General features: G+C 41.2%; 2 protein-coding genes across 7 annotated transcripts in view; one reads left to right on the top strand and one right to left on the bottom strand.

The window, feature by feature from the left end:
- Nucleotides 1-3,522: 3,522 nt before the first annotated feature.
- LOC310957475 (histamine H3 receptor-like) lies at nt 3,523-8,879 on the top strand (the record flags this gene model as incomplete). Its single annotated transcript, XM_083928051.1, has 3 exons — nt 3,523-3,772; nt 4,409-4,575; nt 8,127-8,879. The coding sequence occupies exons 1-3, from the start codon at nt 3,526-3,528 to the stop codon at nt 8,877-8,879; spliced, it is 1,167 nt and encodes a 388-aa protein (XP_083784177.1). The 5' UTR covers nt 3,523-3,525.
- Nucleotides 8,880-16,938: 8,059 nt separating this feature from the next.
- The window catches only part of znf521 (zinc finger protein 521), a 93,328-nt gene continuing 88,978 nt past the window's right edge, over nt 16,939-21,288 (bottom strand). For all 6 annotated transcript variants that reach the window (XM_083928318.1, XM_083928321.1, XM_083928320.1 and 3 more), the window contains one exon: nt 16,939-18,367. In XM_083928318.1, the coding sequence (XP_083784444.1) occupies nt 18,338-18,367 (30 nt within the window). In that variant the 3' untranslated portion in view covers nt 16,939-18,337. The remainder of the gene's footprint in view (nt 18,368-21,288) is intronic.

Raw genomic sequence — 21,288 nt, 5'->3', positions numbered from 1 at the left:
CAGTGTCATTGCCACAACAGCCATACAATAATAGTACACACAATACTGAAAACTGTAAGTAAAAATAAACATACAAGAAAGCAAAGTTGTGGGTAGAAATACCTACAATACAAAATAAAGTGGTGAAATATTCAGAACTTCACATTTAGTCCATTTGTTCCTGGTTGATTGCTGACTGATAAATTGAGCAAGTTCCACACAGGTGAATTAAGGATTAATAATTCTGAAAATAATATGTATCATCTGTGAATAGATGTTTTCCTTTAGTTAATACAGTTAATCCAATAGAGTTGTGGGTCTTTTTATGAGATCTGTGAAATGTGTGATACCAATGAAAAAGTGTTAAACGCATTTACAAGAGAGGACTTCTGCTGTGATGAAGATCAAGCTGATCCCAGCTTCATTAAGCGCAATATAAGGATGTTCCAAAGCTCTCACTGTAAAGGCTGTCTGACTGAAAAGCTCTGTCTCCTCTTACTCTAAACATTGTTAATCTACTCCTTAATGTTTCTGGGAGATCAATGTGTTAAATGGAGGAGGTGCTAATACATTGAGAATTCTGAATATTAAACAAGCAACAAGAATTTGATAGAATTTTCACGAGACCAGGGAGTATATTACAGTGATGGTAGCTTTCAAGTTTATTATCCAGGACCTTGAGAGCTTGCTTATACACAAATTGCACAGGCTTTAATATTGTATCAGTGGTAAGAGACCAGGTGGTTATACAGCATGCTATAAAATCAAATATTAGATTTATTTTGAAAACAAAATGTATCTAACCTAGTATATAATTCATAAAACGGCTGTTGGGTGACAACCTTAAATATCCAAAGTGTAAACTTTGATGAAACAAAAGCCCTCAACATTTTCCACAGTAAATGGAAGATGCACATATATGCCAATTCTGCCAGAATAAAAGAGTTATCTGTACTTATACGTAGTTCTTGCATTGTTTGTCTATAGCTGGAAGGGAAGAAAGCAGAGCGAGTTGAGTCTATTTTAGTCAAGGCTCTTTAAAAGTCAGGGCATGACAGTAAAGTCTCCAAATAAAATATCTGCAGTACATACTGTATATCATAAGATATACAATGACAGGTAACGTGAGCCTAGGGAAAGGTTAGCCACCTGGTAAATTGTGCCAGGGAAGCTTAAAGCAGTTTGAAACTGAAGATTAAGTCAGTCATTTTTGTGGGTGCTTCTTTGCACGGTAATGGTAGGCATTTCCTTACTTACCACGTATTCTTTGTGCTTCTCTCAATCACATGGGGAGTAAAATGGAAAACACTTCAAAAATGTGTGGTCACATGACCAAATTTGTCTATGGTTGCCTAGAAACAAGGGGTGGCTAAAATTCACCACAGGCTGAAATCTCCCCTACAGTGTGCGATCAGGTAAGGGTAATGACAGTTTTGATTTTGCCATGTTTTCAGCACACTTTTCCAATGTTCCTGTCTTGTATCATATTTCTACACACCCACGGCATGCTCATTTGGGGTAACAAGCAAAACTGGTTGGCTGCTTGTGTGGTGGCGTGCCCGTGGACTGTGTGCCTGAATCAAATATGAGGTTTCTTTGAAATGATTCCAGGAGGGAAAAGATTGGCGGCTGACTATTAGACACGCGGACCAGCTTGCTCTGCGGATTCATGAACATCTAAAAGATAAAAAAAATCCCTTTGACCTCAACTTCTTAAACCTTATTCCATTGAAGAAAGTGCTGCTGGAATGACATCACACAAGTTAGGAAACAGCAACTAACTCTAACTCTTGTGAATTCGACCAACTCTAAACCCACAGACCCCAGAGGTATACCATTATATCATCATAGTCATATCTCACGGGTCCTTTTTTTCTCTATCATTTCAATTTTTCATGTCTTTGTCAATCAACTTGTTCCTAATGACATCATACAATTGTTTCTGTTTTAATTAGTATTTCAGTCAGTAATGGGGTCCTAAAGGGGACACTAACAGATACTACAGAATAGATACAATGTTTGCCATAGGTCATAATTTAAAGTATCACATACTTGTACCATCAGGGGTTTGGGGACACTCTGCCAGTCATTTTGAAGGAGACAGAGACAAATGCAGCAGACAGATTTCCTCACATGCTCTGCAGCTTGCATTGCATTGATTGCGTGAACAGTTCCTGAGATATGAAAAGGATAGTGGTATACAGAGAGACAGAGATTCCTTCCTTTGTAGTTAGAAGATGCTGCTGCAGCTTCAGCGCTTGGTCACCAAATTCCCCATGGCCACAATTCCCCACTCAGACATTAACCTCTAACTACACACATGTCCACCAAATGTGGTGGCGGTCATGAGATATGACATGTTTTTGTAATATAAGCCCTGCCCACAACATTTAAGAAAACGTTGAGGGCCAGCTAAAACAGAACTGTGAAAATAAAAATAAAACATTTTTTAAAAGTCACTTTTGTTTGGCTTGGTGCAGAGATGTTCTGTACCAATTTTGGTGATGCTTGCGTAAAATATGTAGTATAGCGGGGAAAAAACAGATTTGGATACAGTTCAAAGTGGTGGATGATTAATATAGATGCCAGACATTATGTTTCCAAGACATATCGTTCCATAGTTATGGGCCAAAACGTTGAGTGCACAGTTATCCGACTGTTAAGTCTGACGTGACGCCCTTTCAAAATAAGACTTCCAGATCCAAACGCTCCGTTGAAACAAAACAGACAACAACGGCCTAACGTGAACAATTACGATCGCCTCTTCCGACAGTTAAACACATTTTTCATCCATAAGAAAGAGGTAAAATGACAATTACGTTGCTTTTTTAAAAACTCAGATCTGTTCAAACAAGGGGGAACACGGCACTGCGTTGTGGAAGAAATACAGGGCTTCGACCTGCTTGGACCCGGAAATCATATTTTGAAAGGGCGTTACTTCACGACTAAACAGCCGAATTCGACAGGGCACTCCCTTTGGTCAGCAGCAATACACCGACCAAGTGTGAAATAGGATCCATGGACTTTCCTTAAGGTATGCGAATTACAGACACGCAGATATTGTTGTCTTCAGACTGCATATATTACAAAACCAATAAAGTTTTGAGAAGAAATAAATGAACATTTTACTATGACGGTTGTTTTGTGCTAGCCCTAACTCTTCTTGGGGTCCCCACTAAGGACCTAAGCAGGTAGTCCTTATATGTTTTAATAAGGTTAAATCATAATCTCACAGAAACACACAATGAATGATGACTAAAGCTTAATATTTGCCTCGAGAGGTACTCTAATCACACTAAGGCTTAACCTTATGGCATTGCGTAATTCATGGAGTGCTCATGCAGCGTTTTGTCCAGGGCGGTGTGCGCTCTCTTGTGGATTTTCTTTGACACTGTGCTCGGATTCGACAGAAAGGCGACGCTTTCAGAGCATAGATGGGGGGTGATTGATGCAGTGTGCACTCGCCTGACACTTGTTGCTGGCTTCATATTTTCAGCGCAGTTCTGTTGCGGATTTAACGGCATATTTCACCACCATATCAGAACCATGTCGGAGGAACAAAGTGATTCTAACTCAAGTCGCTACTGTTTTGACAGCAACTCAACTAGAGTCCAGAGCAGCTTCGTGTTTTCAGGACCCATGTTTGTCATTTTGATGGTGATGATGGTGACTTTGGTCGTTGTGATAGTTTTGGGTAACGCACTGGTCATTTTGGCCTTTAAAGTGGACAAGAGTTTGAGGAGACAATGTAATTATTACTTCCTGAATTTGGCAATATCAGATTTTCTAGTAGGTAAGTCCATCCTTACTTTTTTTTTCTTTTAGACCCTGGAATAAAATAATATACAGCAGGTAAAGTTTAATTCAAACGATAAATGTGCTCTTTCTGTCACAAAGGCTCTGTGTGATATGATATGCTATGGTGTATGTAACAATGCTGATATATGACTCTTTATATATATGTGTGTGTGTATATATAAGTGTGTGTGTGTGTGTGTGTGTGTGTGCGTGTGTATGTGCGTGCGTGCGTGCGTGTGTGTGTGTGTGTGTGTGTGTGTGTGTGTGTGGGTGGGTGTGTGTGTGGTGCTCCTGTGTATACCTGTCAATCTCCCTGTACTCTAGATGTGTGAGAAAGGTTTCTGAGTAGGTGTACACTCATAAATTAAGCAGCTGCAAGTTAGTAAAATGATGGCAAAATATATTTTTTTCTTTCCTTTTTTTCCTTTCTTCATTTGGCATTAATAGCATTGCTTATTTTTCTGTGATGTGCTCTTTCACACTCACACATCACTATTTGTTACCTTCATTCTTTTAAAGTTCAGGTAAAAATATATTTTAGGGAAACACTTGACTTACAACCTAACATTTATTTAGCATGTATGAATGTCAGTAATAAAAATGTACTGTGTTACTTATCTCCTTTCCGTAGGGGCATTCTGCATCCCAGTCTACATGCCTTATATCCTCACAGGCAGGTGGACGCTGGGCAGAGGACTGTGCAAGCTGTGGCTGGTCATGGACTACCTGCTTTGTTCTGCGTCTGTCTTCAGCATCGTCCTCATCAGCTATGACCGCTTCCTGTCAGTCACCAGAGCAGTGAGTTGAACATCCTGCGCCAGACTGCACACAGCCTGAAAGTGAATGTAGGATTGTGACTCCCAGAACGCTAACCTTGCTATATTTGCAAAATAATCTGAAATGTTGTCATAGTCAAATGGAGGAAAACTGCAGTATGCCTGGTGTTCTCACCTTCTCAGGGTCATTTTCTCCTCTCAGTTCCCACTCAGACACATTTTTTTTTAATGTGTTTAGAGCATTAAAAGTTAAAGAGCCTTTTCTTTTGCAGCCACTGCTTCTGGTATGTGGCTTAATTTGTGAATGTTGAGTCTCCCAGGTCATTTGTAGGGACAGTGCCACCTCATTCTCCCAAATGTGCCCATCTGCAGAGGTTAATCACTCCTGACCCATTCAGGCCCAGTGCCACTCCTAATTATAGCCCTTCCCCATGACGAAGATAAAAAAAAGGAAGCCACATTTTAACTTTGGGATAGAGTGGTTTCAGAAAATATGCAGGATGTCGATAGTCTAACATTTGATGACTAAACTTAAATACTTTAAATTTTCGGATTCAAATAATTGAATCCATGCAACGACATTTTGCTGCTTTACTTAATTGTACACCAACAGTTATGTTCATTTTCTTTTTTCTGTCCATCTTAGCACTGCCTAGATAAGGCAACATTTTCCAACCACTTTTTATAAGTTTAGTCAACTAATTGGTATTTTGAGAACTTGATTATGTCCATTTCGATGTATGCAAAAAGATTAAATTGCGTTTACAGAAAAAAGCCAAAAAATCGAGGAAAAATCAATGTAAAAAACATAAGCATATTAAACACACAAGACTTAATTAAAATAAGTGACATTTAACTGAAAGAAAAAAATGTTTGTACTCTTTTTTTATTAATTTTGACCAATTCACCCTTTCTTTGTTTTTAAAATGGAAACTGCTTAAAATAATAAGTAAGCATAATAATAAAGAAATAAAGCCATATCTAATTCCAACCTTTATTAAATCATTACCATATGAAAACAGTGGCAATGAGCTCGACAGTATAAACAGTTAACATCTATATTTAGTGCATAGAATGCATGACCTCAACGTTTTAAAGTGCTGCGTAGAACACCTTAACAGTAGAGTTTTCCTTTTGTAACCATATACATATTAATTAAAACATTTTCACAAGACATAGAGCACATTTGAAATGGTGGTCGGCAACGGGATAAGTAGCAAATAAAATATAACATTAGGAAACAGAGCTATGCTTTTGCAAATTTATACATATTAATTCTGGCAAAATCTGACTTTTAACAATATAAATTGTTACTTGCATGAGTTCTGTAAAGTGTTTTCCTTAGGCTCTGTGAAAAAAAACAAAGACTGTATAAAAAATGGACATAGTATTACCGTCGGGATCCATTCTCTCAACTCGATCCAATTGTACTCGCCTACGGGAGTCGCCATCTTGTCAGACTTTGACTCCACCTCATTTCCTCTTACCAATACATCCATCTGGCTGATGTATACCTCTGAGGAGTAGTGAGGGCCAGTGGCTATCTGTCACCTTAAGAGGCCACAGCCCTAATTAGTCATAAACTTTAACCTCCAATAAAATAAAAACTAGCCTGGTACAAAAAAATGTACCCACCTCAGTGTTGTCATGGAGATATGACCTAAACATACAGACTAGAATGGTTTTTGTATCGGGCCTTAAATAGGTTTAATTATGCTGTGAAAACATGTTGGTCAATGAGAAATTGTGCAAACTTCTCCCAGTGGACACTCGGAGAACTGCAATTTGTGGCACTTCCTTGTTGGATCAACCAGGACCATCCTTACATTCAAAGGGAAGCCTGCCCGGGCTTGTTCTTCCGTGTCCGTTGGTCCGTTGCTGCATGCAGGTGGACGGGTCACGTTACACTGCTGTAAATGTTTAAACAGAGTTTTGTTAAATCAATTGATGTTGAAGTCCGATAAAATTATTTTCTTGCATAAAAAAAGTAAATTACGAAAATATTCAAACTTTGTACTTATAGATAACTCAAAAAGACTAAAAAAGGAAAATGTATTGATTCATTGGATAAATATATTTTTCTAAATAAAGTAAAATGGACAATACCACTGACAGACTTCTTACAGTGTAGGAGTTAGCATAAATGTCCAAACCTCCGCGGCCCATTGAACCTCTTATTGAGGCTTGTCTGTGCATTAGCCGAGTGACTCTATCCTATACTTGTGTGTTAACTCAGAGGTGGGATCAGGCTTGGCATAGTAGACAAAGAGGGTGTTCTGTTTCCTTTCACAAGAAAACACTTAACATCAGAGCAATGAATACAAATAACACCAGAGAAAGAGAGAGCCTCTTCTTTAATTAGCTAGCTTTGATCATTGAGATCCTCCTACGTGCCATGGTCATTCCAACCTGGAGAGATCAATCACAGCAGAAACAGGCCACCGGCTGCCAAGCTGCATTTTCCTAAAAGCATTTCTCTCTGAACATTGAAAGACAAAGGATCGTCAACGGTCACAGAACAAAGTTTATCTTTCAAATAAAAGAAAGAGTCAGATTGGATGCATATATTTGGCAGTAGGATAAAATGTCAGCACAAAATGTGCCCTGCACAGTATAAGAAAATATCCTATTCAGTATATTGCTTGTGATTATAACAGTGTGATAAGATGAATCCGTATAAGTTCTGAGGAGTAATCCAACAATGTAAAAAGATTGCATTTATGAGCACACCTGATTCTTCTCCTTTAGAGTGCAGCATCTCATAAAGCAGGAGCAACAATTACTGTATACCAATTAATTTGATACAAACATAAGTGGAACCATTTTCCATTTTCCTTTGAAAAAGAACAGCAGTTCATTTTTTGGTCATTCAGAACAGGGGCATATATTCAGAGCAGCTGGAGAGGGTGTAATTCACGCTGCCCTCTGAACAAGAATATGGACGGGGCATAGGAAGCGATGATTCTGACAAGTGGTCATGAGAGGTGCTTCAGTGACTTAACAATCACTCAGACACTAAGGGTTTTACTGTTTCGCTGTTTCACTGGTGGTTTCTTTTTTTTTTTGTAGACTTGGCTTATGGCTTCTGGTTTAAGGCCAGCCCTCATATTCCTTTTACCACTGTTCTGTGCTCAGTACAAATAAATCAGTGTTCTGTTTTAATACATCTACTTGATTTCATTACTAATGTACTAAGATACTTGTGCTCTTCTTGATTACCTCTGTTACTTTCAAATGCCATGCTTTTAAATCCTCTACATTGATCTGACAGCTACAGTTACACCACAAGTTACTTTGCAGATAAATGTTTTACATGCAAAACATGTAATCAGCTCATAAAATATGATACATTGTTAGAGATAAAACTACATAACAATATGTAAAATACTTAAATTTAGCTCCGTCTCGACTAGCTGTGTTATTGCTCTTTTAAATCAGAATAACTCCTCCGCAACTGCTATGAAAGGAACATTACCTACCTCTGTATGGCTAAGGACAGTACATAGAAAATGAGTGACCACACACTACTACTATCACTTAATATATGTTGTGATTTGCTTTTATTTACTGCAGGTGAGTTACCGTGCCAGACAGGGCATGACTCATCAAGCCATAATCAAGATGATTGCTGTTTGGGTGCTAGCCTTTGTCCTGTATGGCCCAGCGATCATATTTTGGGAACTGGTGGTGGGCAGAAGCCGTGTGCCAAAGGATGAGTGCTTTGCAGAGTTCTATTACTCTTGGTACTTCCTGCTGAGTGCCTCCATGCTGGAGTTCTTCTCTCCTTTTATATCTGTGGCTTTCTTCAACTTCAGCATTTACCTCAGCATACGTAGGAGGAGGCTCCACAGCTGTAAGACCCAGCTCCACCTTCAACTGAGCGAACCTGCCTCTGCCCTGGGGAAAAGTATTCCCCTGTCTCACAACTGGGGGTTTGGGATGAAACTGTCTGCAAGAGGCTCTATCCACTCCCAGACCACCTCTCCCACTTTGGGTAAAGTAGATCCCTCAACCAGCAGGGCTGCCCATCCCAGCCGTCTGTCCAGGGATAAGAAAATTGCTAAGTCCCTGGCCATCATAGTATGTGCCTTTGCCATCTGCTGGGCACCGTACACCCTACTGATGATCATCCGTGCTGCCTGCAGAGGGCGGTGCATCCAGCATCACTGGTACGAGGTCACCTTCTGGCTCCTGTGGCTCAATTCTGCTATTAACCCATTCCTGTACCCACTTTGTCACAGTAGCTTCCGCAGGGCCTTTAGCAAGATTCTCTGCCCAAGGCGGCATACTACTCCCCCATCATCTGTCCTTCGTGTTGGCCAGTGACAAACAGATACCCACGGAAGGATTTGAGTGAACGATGTGCCAGAACTAAAGATGGAAATATTCAAAATCTAATCCATCACACAGTTTAAGCAGATGAAGCTTAACTGTGCATTACTGTTTGTCACATAGCCCATAATTCAACTTTTCACTTTTCAGTGTTTGGATGTATAAGGTTGGTACTATACAGCATGATGTAATTAACAGTTCACTGTGTTCCCATTTAAAGTATTTATTCAACATCTATCATAAGCATGACAATAATTCTCTTGTCTGAAAAATCTGAATTTACCAATTTATAAACCAACAAACCACATGATAATCAATATCATAGTTTTTTTTTTTACATACTATAATAAAGAAATGTATTATTGAATGAGTGCCATACAGGCCTGATATCAATTCGTCAATTATGAAAAGATAAGTGTTGCCCTCACTGTGACCTCCTAGCTTCAGCTGAGGTAAAACAGATCACTGTCACCCTCTGCTGTTAGAAAGTCTACCACTATTGATTTTACAGAAACACAGTGATGTAAACAAAAAGTGCCATTACAGTAAGTATAAATGTATGTAATATAAAAGGCTTACATTTTGTTCTCTATATTTTTGGGGTACATTGTCATATAAAAGATTACAAAATGGAATTAATTTCTCCACACATTGAATGCATTGTCTGCACATTCATCGCCCCAAAATAAATGTTGTTTTTTTTGTGCTGTACAGTAGAAAAACACCACAAAAAAGTAAACAATCAATTTTTTTTGTTTTCATAAAGTATTTGGCTTTATGCAAGAGAGAGAAGTACTATGTTTACAAATGATGCCAAAATAGCATTTAACTGTGATCTGCAGATGCATGTATACTTATGTGCCACTAGATGTCACCATTAACCTTTACAGCTTCCTGTCTGCGGTGCATAAGCGTTAAGCTTCAATTTCAATCTTTGAGATTGGCCAAGGTTTCTATGAACTGTTTTACTTTATTGTTGTTTTTCCATTTGTCAGTTAAATGAGTGACTGATTCAAATTGTAATAGAGGATTATAACATAATAATTATAGGTCTATAGAATTGGACGCTGTTCTCTTTATATTTATTCCAAGTGAGTCCTTTCACTGTCACAGTCTCACTTTGTTATTGCAAAACTTGAACAGTGACGGTATTTCCTTCTTCAGCAAATTATTTATACAGTCCTTAAGTGCTGTTATGCTATATATTTTTTGGTAAATGTTTGTGTGACTAAAATATTAGTGTTCTAAATGTTGTCCCCTTGTCTCAGAAAGAATTATAGTATAACATACAAAGTACATTTTTTTTGTGTTTATTTAAAGTCAATTCAATTTAAGAATTTTCAAAAATAAACACATATAAGTTACTGGCTGAGGATCTGTATGCACAATATCACATAAATAAATGAAGCTCTGTGATGCATTTTAAATCTAGGTGCTGTCTACCTGATGGCTAATTGGGTCAGTGCCAAGTGGTTTTTGTTTGATGTGCAGATGAAATGCTGAGAGTGCAATACCATTTTTGTATTGTTCCCCAGTCTAGGTAGGTTTGATTTGATAGATTAAACAAGTTCTTTCCAGATGTAGACTTATTAGACCTCTAATTACGCCATCATGTTAGATAGTGGGGTTACATTTGCAGGTGCCTGGGTCCCACATGGGACTTACATTGCTCAAATTGTTGCTGTTGCCAGTGTGCACATCTGGGCCCCTGGTCAGGTGCTGGGAATAAGGGCACAGCTGCAGGGAACAGGCCTCTGCTCTCCCTCTCGCTCCCTCTCTGCCTGTGGCGTGGTGGGGGGACAGAAGCACACTTCTGACCGGAGGGATGCAGGCACATTTCCCTCGGGATGACAGAACTGCATTTATCAGCAGAATGGCATGCCTGGGTTTACTCCCTCTGTATCTAAATGCAACAGCAAGAGCGGTATCACTGTGAGCAACGCTTGCACTGTGTGCAGTTATATTAGGAGCACTACTGCTATTGATTTTGTTGATAGATTGAGATGTCATGGCATGTGTGCTAAACCCATGTGGCTACTGAGGTTCTGTTAGGGATCATGCCAACTTAAATTGGTCTTGGAAGGGTAGAACCAAAAAAATACACATGAGAGATTTTAATTATGTGCGCACGCAGAGGTATGTGTGTGTCGTTTTAAACCTATTCAGTGTGTATATGTGAATGTGTTTATTGGGGTTTGGATGTCTGTGACCCCAAGCAATGTATCTAAAAGCTGTGACCCCAAATTGAGTGCACCTGTGCTCCTTGAGTTTATAGAGTCCCATTAGCAGAGACTCAGTCAGTGATCAGAGGAGGGAGAGGGCCTATAAAAGTTCCCCATGAGAGTCACTGAATAGTTTAACTCTTGTTTTTAAACTGGATAACAACTCTGGTCTAAACAAAAGACAATAAAAGGTGACATATGTGGAATGAAGCCAGTGTAATCTTTGGCATGAGGAAAAATACAGAAGACATTTTCACAGTACTCAATATGCTACACTAATGTTTGAAGCTGAAACATAAAAGTGAAGCAGCAAACAAGACCAAAACCACTTTAGTCTGCAGATACAGGTCAAAACTGTGGCCTCTTTTGAAGTTGTAGCATCACTTAGTGTACATCTCCCCCTCCATCCCCCACCCCCACCCACCTAGGCTGTTCACTTTCTCAGCTAACTAAATGTAAACCACAGTTTAATATTTCATGAGGGATTCACTCGAAAAAGAAAAACAGACTATTTCTGCTTCATTTTTGCCTTTTTCCGTTCTTCCGTTTTTCCCTCTGCTTTTTTCCTGCAGTGTACTTCCTGACTAGAGATTAAATAATTCCATTGGAATCCTCTTAGGATGGGTTCCCAGCACTTGGCAATTAAACAATTACATTTAATCAGCATGGGGCGACGCTTCAAGTCACCCTCATTTCAGACGTTGATTAAAAGCAATTCTGCAGTGGTTATTGCTGTCGACTTTCGAAACTGTGGTTCACTTAGGTTTACTGCATCTGTGGGGTCAGGTTGGTAAAGCAATATGGCAGGTTCAGTGTTGGTCTGTGATGGCTGTATCTGCCGAATAATGAAGACCTAATATTGTCCCTTAAGTCAAAGCTAGATTACTTAGAGACATTTGGACCCCTACAGCAAAGAAGACTCAACCAACAATAGAAAGGAGAGGGACATTAAGTCATGCATGTGGGAGTCCAGCTGTGTGAGCGTGTGTTACATATGTGCATTTGACTGTGTCCGTGCACAGCTGTTTCTTTCTGCATCTACATTTAGGTGCATCTGCGGTGAATGAAATGCACCTTGACATATACAATTTCATCATGCCATGCAATAATATCTTCCTCTGTGATGGCAAACATGCTGAGAGAGGGTAGGGGGGGTGGGGGTGGGGGTGCTTTTGTGTGAGCCTATTTGACATTATGCTTGAGTAAAAGAGAGCTATGTGGCAGAGTGCGGGAGCGGACTATAGTCTTCCCTGTGCAACACAGATGAGTTGTGATGGATACCCGGCCCCCTCTTGTGAAACCCAGGTGCCACTGTTTCATAAGGCACCCCACTGGCTCTCCAGCCCTCTTAATTAGCGTCTTCCGTCAGCTGGCACCCAGACCTTCAAGCACTCCAAGTCACTGGCCTCTACTGCTGAAGGAATCCAGTTAACTCCAGATCTTCAGCTTTTCTAACAGATGGATATATGGGCAAGCTGAGTAAGAGTCATCAAGGTTTTTGCAAACCTGTAAATAATCTGTGAATTTCCCCTGGTGTCTAGATCAGATGAGTGCGTGGAATCAGTCAGTGTGTTTTTTTGGTTTAAATACAGATGGGCAACACAGCGAAAGGGCCATGAGTTTTAGTCTTCAGATACACTAATCATTTTTATATGATGAAGGCAAATATAGATAAAAGGTTTCACCAGGAATGTAGCCTTTTTCCCAGTGCAGTATCAGAGCAGCACTGTAACAATAGTGTCTTCTAATGACATTCCCCTAGTAACTTCTTGCCTCTACGAATCTCACGGGGGAAGTGCTACAAAAAGTGATAATTACATGAAATATACATAGAGAATAAAGGGAGCATGTTTACATAACCAGGCCCATAAATATCTGACGGAGAAGACATTGTTCTCCGACTCCTTTTAAGCTGATCTCCCAGGGATGCCATTTTAATGACATGATGGTTTAAAGAGATGCTGCTCCATCTCGTTCCATATTTAATTAACTTTTGCTTTTCTGACGCAGAGGAAAAACAGAATAAAGAACGCGTGATAGAGACAAACACACACGATAGCGAGGAGACAATAACAAATAGCTGGGAGAACAGAGAGGGAGGCAGGGGGAACATGAGCGGAGACCTTGTCATGCTTTTGTGAGCTGTTTACAATACAAGAGATGCAAAGGGAGGAGGAATGGGTGGCGGAAGAGCGAGAGCGAGGAAGACTGACATGGGTAAGAGAGGATGGTAGTGAAAGGTGAGAAAGACAGCGCAAGAATGAACGGGAAGAATTGAATTAAAAAAAAGAGAGGGATAAAATTAGGATAAAAACAGGAGAGGGAGAGACAAGTGAGAAAGGGGAAAACTGGGACCTTGTTGTCCCAAGGGGCTCCATTATTTTAGCTTTTTCACCAATAAGAGGGAAATAAATGTGAAACTGACAGTAAAATTCCAGATTCATCAAAAATAAATCGAATAAATATTAACAAAAAGAAAGCCCCCTTTTATTCTACTTTGGCATCCTTCTCCACATTTTGTGCAACAGACACCAGTGTTCATCTGCCGTGTGTTCATTAAGCAAACACGTCACAGATTTGTGTGAGCAAAGATTATTTCACATCGGTGTTAATATGGACATACACCAAGCTTTCTAGAGACACGGAGAGAATTCAATCATGGGCATATCTGTCTTTTCTGCACATGTGTATCAATAGTGCTGAAACACACCCGAGCAGCCACTTTGAACTCTAAGTCATTTAACCAATGAATTTATGTTCTGCATCATAAATACACGGGACTCATCCCAGAATTCGGTGTGCCCTCCTCTCTCTTAGGCAGTGTGTTTTCAATTTTTACTGTCAGCTATATAAGGTGTACGCTGCATTATTGATACTTTCTCTCCTCTTGTTAGACTCTTCTCTTGTCCTCATATCATCACACCGGCCACATTGGCTATGGAGCCTGGAGAGTTGCAGTGAATTTGACCCCACCTGGTCTATATTTTATTGCTTGGTCTTTAATACATTTTTGAAAACCCTCCCCCCCCCCACACACACACACAAAATGAAGATTCTAGTGCCATGTCTATTTCAAGTGTTTGTCTTGGTGAGGCGGAGGCAGATGACTGGAGGGGCATACTCACCTTCAGCTCTCCCAGTTCAGGAAACAAGGAGGATCATTATGAGGGGCTACAGAGGAGAGAAGAGTGTGAATGTGTTTGTTTGTCTATACTGTATGTGTGTGTTGGCTCGGTGATAGACTGACGACTCGTCCGGGGCATGCTTCTTGCCCAGTGTGTGATGGGAAAGGCTCAAGTCCCCTGTGACCCTAAAATGAATAAGCTTTAGGAAATGTATGGTGGGATAAAAGATGCATCTTCCCTTCACAAATCATCTTGGAATAAATGTTTTATTTTTAAATACAATTATTTGCATTGAAGTGTAGGATGAAAATGGATATCCTCTGAAGGTGATATTCCCAGCTCCAGGCACTTTTTTATAATTACTACCCGTCATCATGCCATCCGTACATTTGCAGAGGAAAAGTAACTTTACTTTGAGGAAGACTGTTTGAGATAAAGCATTCAGAACGGTTTATTTTCACTGTAGTATTTTAAAGACACTGAACCAAGGTGTATACAACATTACACATGATACAAACAATAGACATTAGCAAAAGACCCTTATGCTTGATCCATAAACACTGTGGCAGGGCTACATACTGAAGTTGAGGCGTCCATTTTGCTGACACAGTTCTGAAGTGAAAAGATGGCTCTTTGGATGTGGAGTGCCGGTGTGAGAGATTGGGTTACCCCAGACACTCCCAGCGGATCTCCCAGCCAAATGGATCTGGATCTCACGCTTGGGCGCACATATTGAATGCCATAAGAGGTCTCTGAGGTCTCCTTCAGTGGGAAGAATGCACAGCCTAACAATGTGGAGTTTTCACCAAACTAAATTTTGCACCAAAGAAGAGTGATAGCAAGGACACTGGAACACAAGGGACAAACACTAAATGCATACCTACATTTGTGCAGGTTGTTCATTCCAGATAAAGTGGCACATTTCCAGTCTTCTGGATAGCAACATAACGCACAGGTTCAGTAGGATCTCATAATTCTTTAATAAAGTCTTAACACAGGCTATCACTTTTCCTCTAGGGGACCATGGGTTTTAGGCTGTCGAATGAAAAAAAAAACACCCACAAAATGCCATTTTACACACATCCCGGACAAGAACAATGGCATTTCATCTGCTACTCTCAAACATCTGGCCCGACTGCCCAGTTCCACCAACTGGCCAGGCTTTTTGAGGCATTGAGTGCCACTTGCATTGAGGTTATGATCAGGCGACGACACCGCAGAGGATCAGCCAGGCTAAGTTATCTCTTAACAGGCCATCCATTCTGCTGCTTTCTGATGGAAGAATACTTGGGGGCTGTGTAATTATATTGCTTTAAATGAACCCCTGAGAACGCCCCTGCCAAAGCGCCCACAAAGTCTCACACTTGGGCGAGTGTCAGAAACACATCGCTTGTGTATGCGCTCATGTGTATGGCAGTGTGTGTGTGTGTGTGTGTGTGTGTTTTGCTGCTTAGGCTGGCGTTAAAAGGGAGGCCACAGTGGTTCTGATACGCCTCACAAGTGAATTTAATTAAATCATAAATATGAGCTGGAGGCCGCCACCCAATTTAATGTAATGGATGATGTGGGCCAGTCCATCTCTGGCAAAGCAAAGTTCTGGACCCGTTTAAATGCCCTTGAAGCTTATTAAAAGTGCCTGGCATGGGGAGATGCTAGCAAAGTTGTTTAATGGATGCCCAGCTTGCATTCAGTGTGACAGTTAATGTTGGGCTGTACCATCTCTGCTTTGGACGAGGGGTAATGTCTCCATTATGGAAGTCTGTCACAAGAGGCCCCGTCCATTTCTCATATGATCCCCATTATAGTGATGTAATAAAGACTAATAGATGACAGACAACATGGTTATTTTATGTCATGCTTGAAATAAGAAAATTAAACGAGACAAGCTTCAGGAACCCTGAGTACAGATTTATTATAAAATGTGTTAATTTTCTGTGAGAAATGGTCTTTAATATGTTTTCATAGATGTTATGCACATATCACAGCATATCAAAACCGTATATGTAGGACTATTATTGTGTGCTTCTCTTAGTATTCTGTTTATGTTTAAATATTCATACAAAATATGGTATTACGCAGTATTTTATATATACATTATATAATGAAATACAGGATCCGCTCTGCATTTAAAATGAAGCGTGAGTTCACAGTCATTTGTTACTCACATTATAACCCAGTTACAATGAGCTGCAGTGCTGAGCCTTTTCAAAACAAAACCAAAAACGTCAACAAATGTTATGCTGCACGAGCAACGCCATTGATGAATCATTTGCTTGGACGGACAGATGTTGCTGCATGAGTTTCGTCCCATTCGGCAAAGGCAGAAGAATCTTTTCCTTGATCTCCTAGAGTGCTGGAGGCTCCCTAAATAGACCTAGCACAAGGGTGTGTAGAATGGGACCGCACAGGGTGATGGGTAATGGAGTCATTAATAACCTAGACCTCCCTTAAGATGCTCAGATGTTTGTTAGCGAGAGCCACAAGGGAGTGAGGAAAAATAGGATGCAATTTGATACAATGAAAAAAAAAGGCAGTGTTAGCTTTTGATGATGATCGCACTTATGCTATCATAGGTCTTGTCTGATGGGTTAATTGCGTTCTCACACATTAACGCGGAGATACGTGTATTTTTTAAAAGGGATAATGAAGGGACAATGAAGCCATTTCCTCATACAGTTTTTTAATATTTCCATCACATGTGCAACACAAAAAACGAGGTCTGCCAAATACAGAACTCCATATTTGTACAATACATTTTAATAACATCAGAGATAACTGTCCTTTTGCTGCAGGAGATGGTGAATTCCTGTAAACTGTGTACGAACAATTCTCAATCAAAATGTCAAAACATTAAAGTTTTATACAAAAGTGCATCTCAGGTTCAATGAATGCAAATAACATTTACATAACAGAATGATTTAAAGTTTCGTATGATGCCACATTGGCTTCCATCTTGAGCAGAGGGCAACGAGACACTGCAAAGAAACAAGAGGAGTACTTGGGCACTCTCCAGGAGAGCCAGGGACGGAGTTTTGTAACTACGGTATATCCCCCCAAAACAAGACTGAAACTACGTTCAGTTTTCATGACCCCCTTAACTCCTCAGCTGCGAAAAAATATGTATAGATAACAAAAAACATAAAGAAAAAAACTAATTCCAGTAATCTCCAGGCTTCAACGAGCAGTAAACATTGACAACAGAAATGTACAGGTTGAGTCAGTGGGCTGGAGATTTCCCCCATGCTCTGAGAGCCACATGGGAGCTTCACGCCTCTGTTCACGAGCCAACCAGAAGAACTAGCCTTTCCCAAATCTGTGTCACTGCGTTTGCATATATCAGCATCCTGTCCTGTTTTTCTGTTCTCTGTGTTGTTTTTTCTTTCCTTTCCTTTTTTTTTTTTCCGCCTCTCATCTGAACTCCAGAGCAGGCAGTGCAGATTAGTCGCACCGCCGTTCTCAGCTGGTCAGCTGGCAGCCATATTACGACAGACACACAGACAAGATCTCTATGAGTCTATGCTGGTGAATCAAGCTTTTCTACCCCATTATGATTGACCATGTTAGGATACAGAGTGACATACTGCACAGTAGGAGTGGTGCTGATGAAAAGAGTCCTCCTGACAACACTTGCCGGTTGCTACAGCTTCCTACGCTCTCAGCGGCACCCTGTTTCTCCTTTACACAACTGGTTAAGTCCCATCTGGTCGGATTCACAATGTCATTGATATTTTTTCCCCCCCTTTTCTTTTTTTGGACAAACATTTTGAACTGTACATTGGCAAATACTGTATAAGATTGCAATATAGCTGTAGTTAAGCAACACATGAAGAATTCTATGTACAAACAAGTTGGCTTTTTCTTTATTTTTAAAATAATGGTTCGTAAAGAACAGAGAGGGTTCTTTTATGTTCTTTCCCTCGCTTACTTTTATTTTCTTTGCTATTTCTTTTTTCTTCCTGTGGCATGGTTCCTTGTGGTGAAACTGAATCGAAGGTTCAGTGCAAGACAGTCAGTGGGAAACTGCGCTGACAGTAATTGGCGGTCAGGCATTATTCTCTGCGTCATGTGATCCTTGTTCTTAGCCGCACCACTGATCTTTGCCATGTTAGCTGCTGTGCTGAGTCAACGCGTGATTCTGCAGAGGACACAAAAAGAAACAGGAGAAACATTATGATCACATATAACAATTGTTTCTTTCACTTTCCTTCACTTTCATTAAAAGGATACTGGGGACATTGTTCATCTTCCACCAAGGACACGAAGGCTCTACACCTTAGAATTCTTTTTAAATGCACTTGATTATCCTGAAATGTGAATGTCGTCATTATTAGGCTTTCATTATCCACATCCGATTAACTCTCACAAGATTTAAACCTGTGTGGATCAATGGCGGTTGGCTTTGGGATTAAGAATAGTTAAATTGTGGTCAACGCAAGGCACAACACCACTGACAGATAACATCCCATTCCTCAGAAATCCTGCCTCCTGATTAAACACTGTGTCCATGGAAACAAATCCATAACAAGGCACTGGCACACCTGATGAAATATCATCCTTGGAGTCTTGTTTATCTAGCGCCTACATGTATTGAACGTGTGGAAAAAGAAGTTGAGAAATACTTTATGTGCAGGTGAGGCCATTGATGATTTGATCCTCTGCACTTCTGTAAATATGTAACGTGCACAATACACTATGACAGGATAACAAGCTGACAAGATCACTCTGTTTTGCTATACCTCCCAAATTTATGCAGGCGCACACAAACACCCACCCACACACACACACACACACACACACACACACACACACACACACACACACACACACACACACACACACACACACACACACACAGACTGTTGAGAGTGGTTGTAGTGGGGCAGCTGTGCCAGGTTCTTTAAAGGGAGTGTGGACCAGGGGGTGTGTAACTGGTGTCCCTGGTGGGCTGAATCCAGGTCATCTTTTGAAGTGACTGCTAATCCCTTTAATGCAAACTACATGCCCCACTTGCTGCGCTCTGTTTAAAACACGGCCTTGGACTCTTTAAACTGGCATGGACTAGACACACCTGTCACAGAGTCATCAGCACGCATGCATGCACAAATACACACACACCTCAGTGCACAGCACACATATATTTTGTTCTGCACATAGACACAGGATTAAGTGCACAAGGATGTGAAATGGCATTTTTACTGCTTAACTAGTTTTAAAATGTGACAGTGAGGAGGAGATGATCTAAAATGATTACTGCAACCTCAGTGAGAAGGTTTACCAAAGCAGTCACCTTCAGTTCTGTTGGTTCAGAATCCCTGGGGCAGTGCTAGGAGACGACTATTAGCCCCACTTGCATTCATTCCTTCCCTCTTTACCCTTTCAGCTGCCTCCATATAAAGCATTTAAACACCTCGACAGTTTTCCTTTCAGTTAGGGCGATTACTTCCCGACAGGTGGGGTAATAAGCTGTTTGATGGGGAGCAGGAGTGTGACCCCTGTAAGGGTTAGCGTGGCTCGCCTGGGCCCTGCTCTCCCTTTTTTAAAGAGGCGGTCCCGGACAGTTCCTCTGCTTCCCTCTCTCCTCTCTTGCTGAAATAAAGCTCCTTTAAGTGAGTCTGGGAGGAGACTCCCCACGGGACGCTGCCTCTCTCTCGCCCCACCTCACCTCCTCCCCCTACCCCCTCCTCACACTCCACCAACCCCCTACCCCCCGGTGAAGACATCCTTGGCGTTGCTGAGGAGGGACAGGAGCACGGCAACCTTATTAATGAATGCGGCCCATTACCCGTCAGCCTGGCTCCTCGGCGACTCCCAGAAGCCCCTGCAGTACGTGACTTCAAATGGCAGGATATTGACACGAGGAGTGCAAAGCGGCTAGGACGGAGTGTGTGTGCCCATGCGTGTGTGTGTGTGTGTGTGTGTGTGTGTGTGTGTGTGTGTGTGTGTGGCACTGTGTGTGTATGTGTGTGTGTATGTTGAAGGGAGAGAAACAGAGAGGGAAAAATTGTGCTCAACTGGGTCTGCCTGCCTTTGTGTGAGTGTACCAGTGTGTCTAGGTGTGAGTGGGTGTGTGTGTGTGTGTGTCTGTGGACCCCAAAGGAACGTAACTCCTTGGATATAATGTAGGGCTCGTAACAGCTATTAGAGGGGAAAATAACCCCTCTGGGGAATGGCTCCCCCCTCTGCATGTCCCAGCTCTGTCTGACACACACTGCATTCTACCTTTTCCTTAAACATGCCAGGAGTTTTCTCACTGAGGGCTTTCTCAAGGACGGTGTTAAACGACTTCAGTGGCTGTGGCAGCCATGCAGACTAAAGGGAAATAGAGGAAAAGAGGGGGAAAAAACGTTAAAAGAAAATGAAACTGATACCTTTATCTCTGTGGATACTGAACTCCGCAGAGGAGCTATAAACTGTTCTATGTATGAGTATGGAAGGGAAAGGGGGGGTATTCACTTTCCAATCTTCATCCTTGTCAAGTTCTTCAAGTACCTCTGCACCGGTGCTGTATAAGTTAAATACTTATAGTACCCAACTGCGAATGTCAAATTAGAAACACATAATTCACATCTTGTGCAAGAAAAAGACCAAAATGTCTGCTGCCCCGGCAAGGAAGATGTCACTAATGGTGTCACACCAGAATCACTGCAATTTAGGATTAGATGCCCTCCATTAAGCCTTTTAGCTCTCATCCCTCCTTCAATGCCATCCTATTCCCCCTGAAACTCTGCCATTCCTCTTATCATCCATTTCCTTCCCTTCTATCCAACCCTTAATCTCCTCCTCGATCCTTTCAACCACCTGCTGGCCACACAGGCCTGCTGCAGGGCCCAGTTACCAGCAGTGTTCAGGTAAACCATAGCAGTCAATTCTCCACTAAATTAAATTTTGCTCTGATCAATAATGCGCACCCGCTTCTCCCTTATGAAGACTGGCTGCATTGGCTCCGAGCATCGCCTCTTCCGCCTCTCCTATTCTCTCACCAGCTCTGTGCCACCACTTTCATCTGATTACATCACCCTACCGCAACGCCCTCAGGGGTAGAGGGAGAGGAGGGGG

This window comes from Echiichthys vipera (assembly GCF_963691815.1).
Source record: "Echiichthys vipera genome assembly, chromosome: 15".
Lineage (NCBI taxonomy): Eukaryota > Metazoa > Chordata > Actinopteri > Perciformes > Trachinidae > Echiichthys > Echiichthys vipera.
Note: the sequence above shows the minus strand (reverse complement) of the source record. Positions and strands in the feature narration are given on the sequence as shown.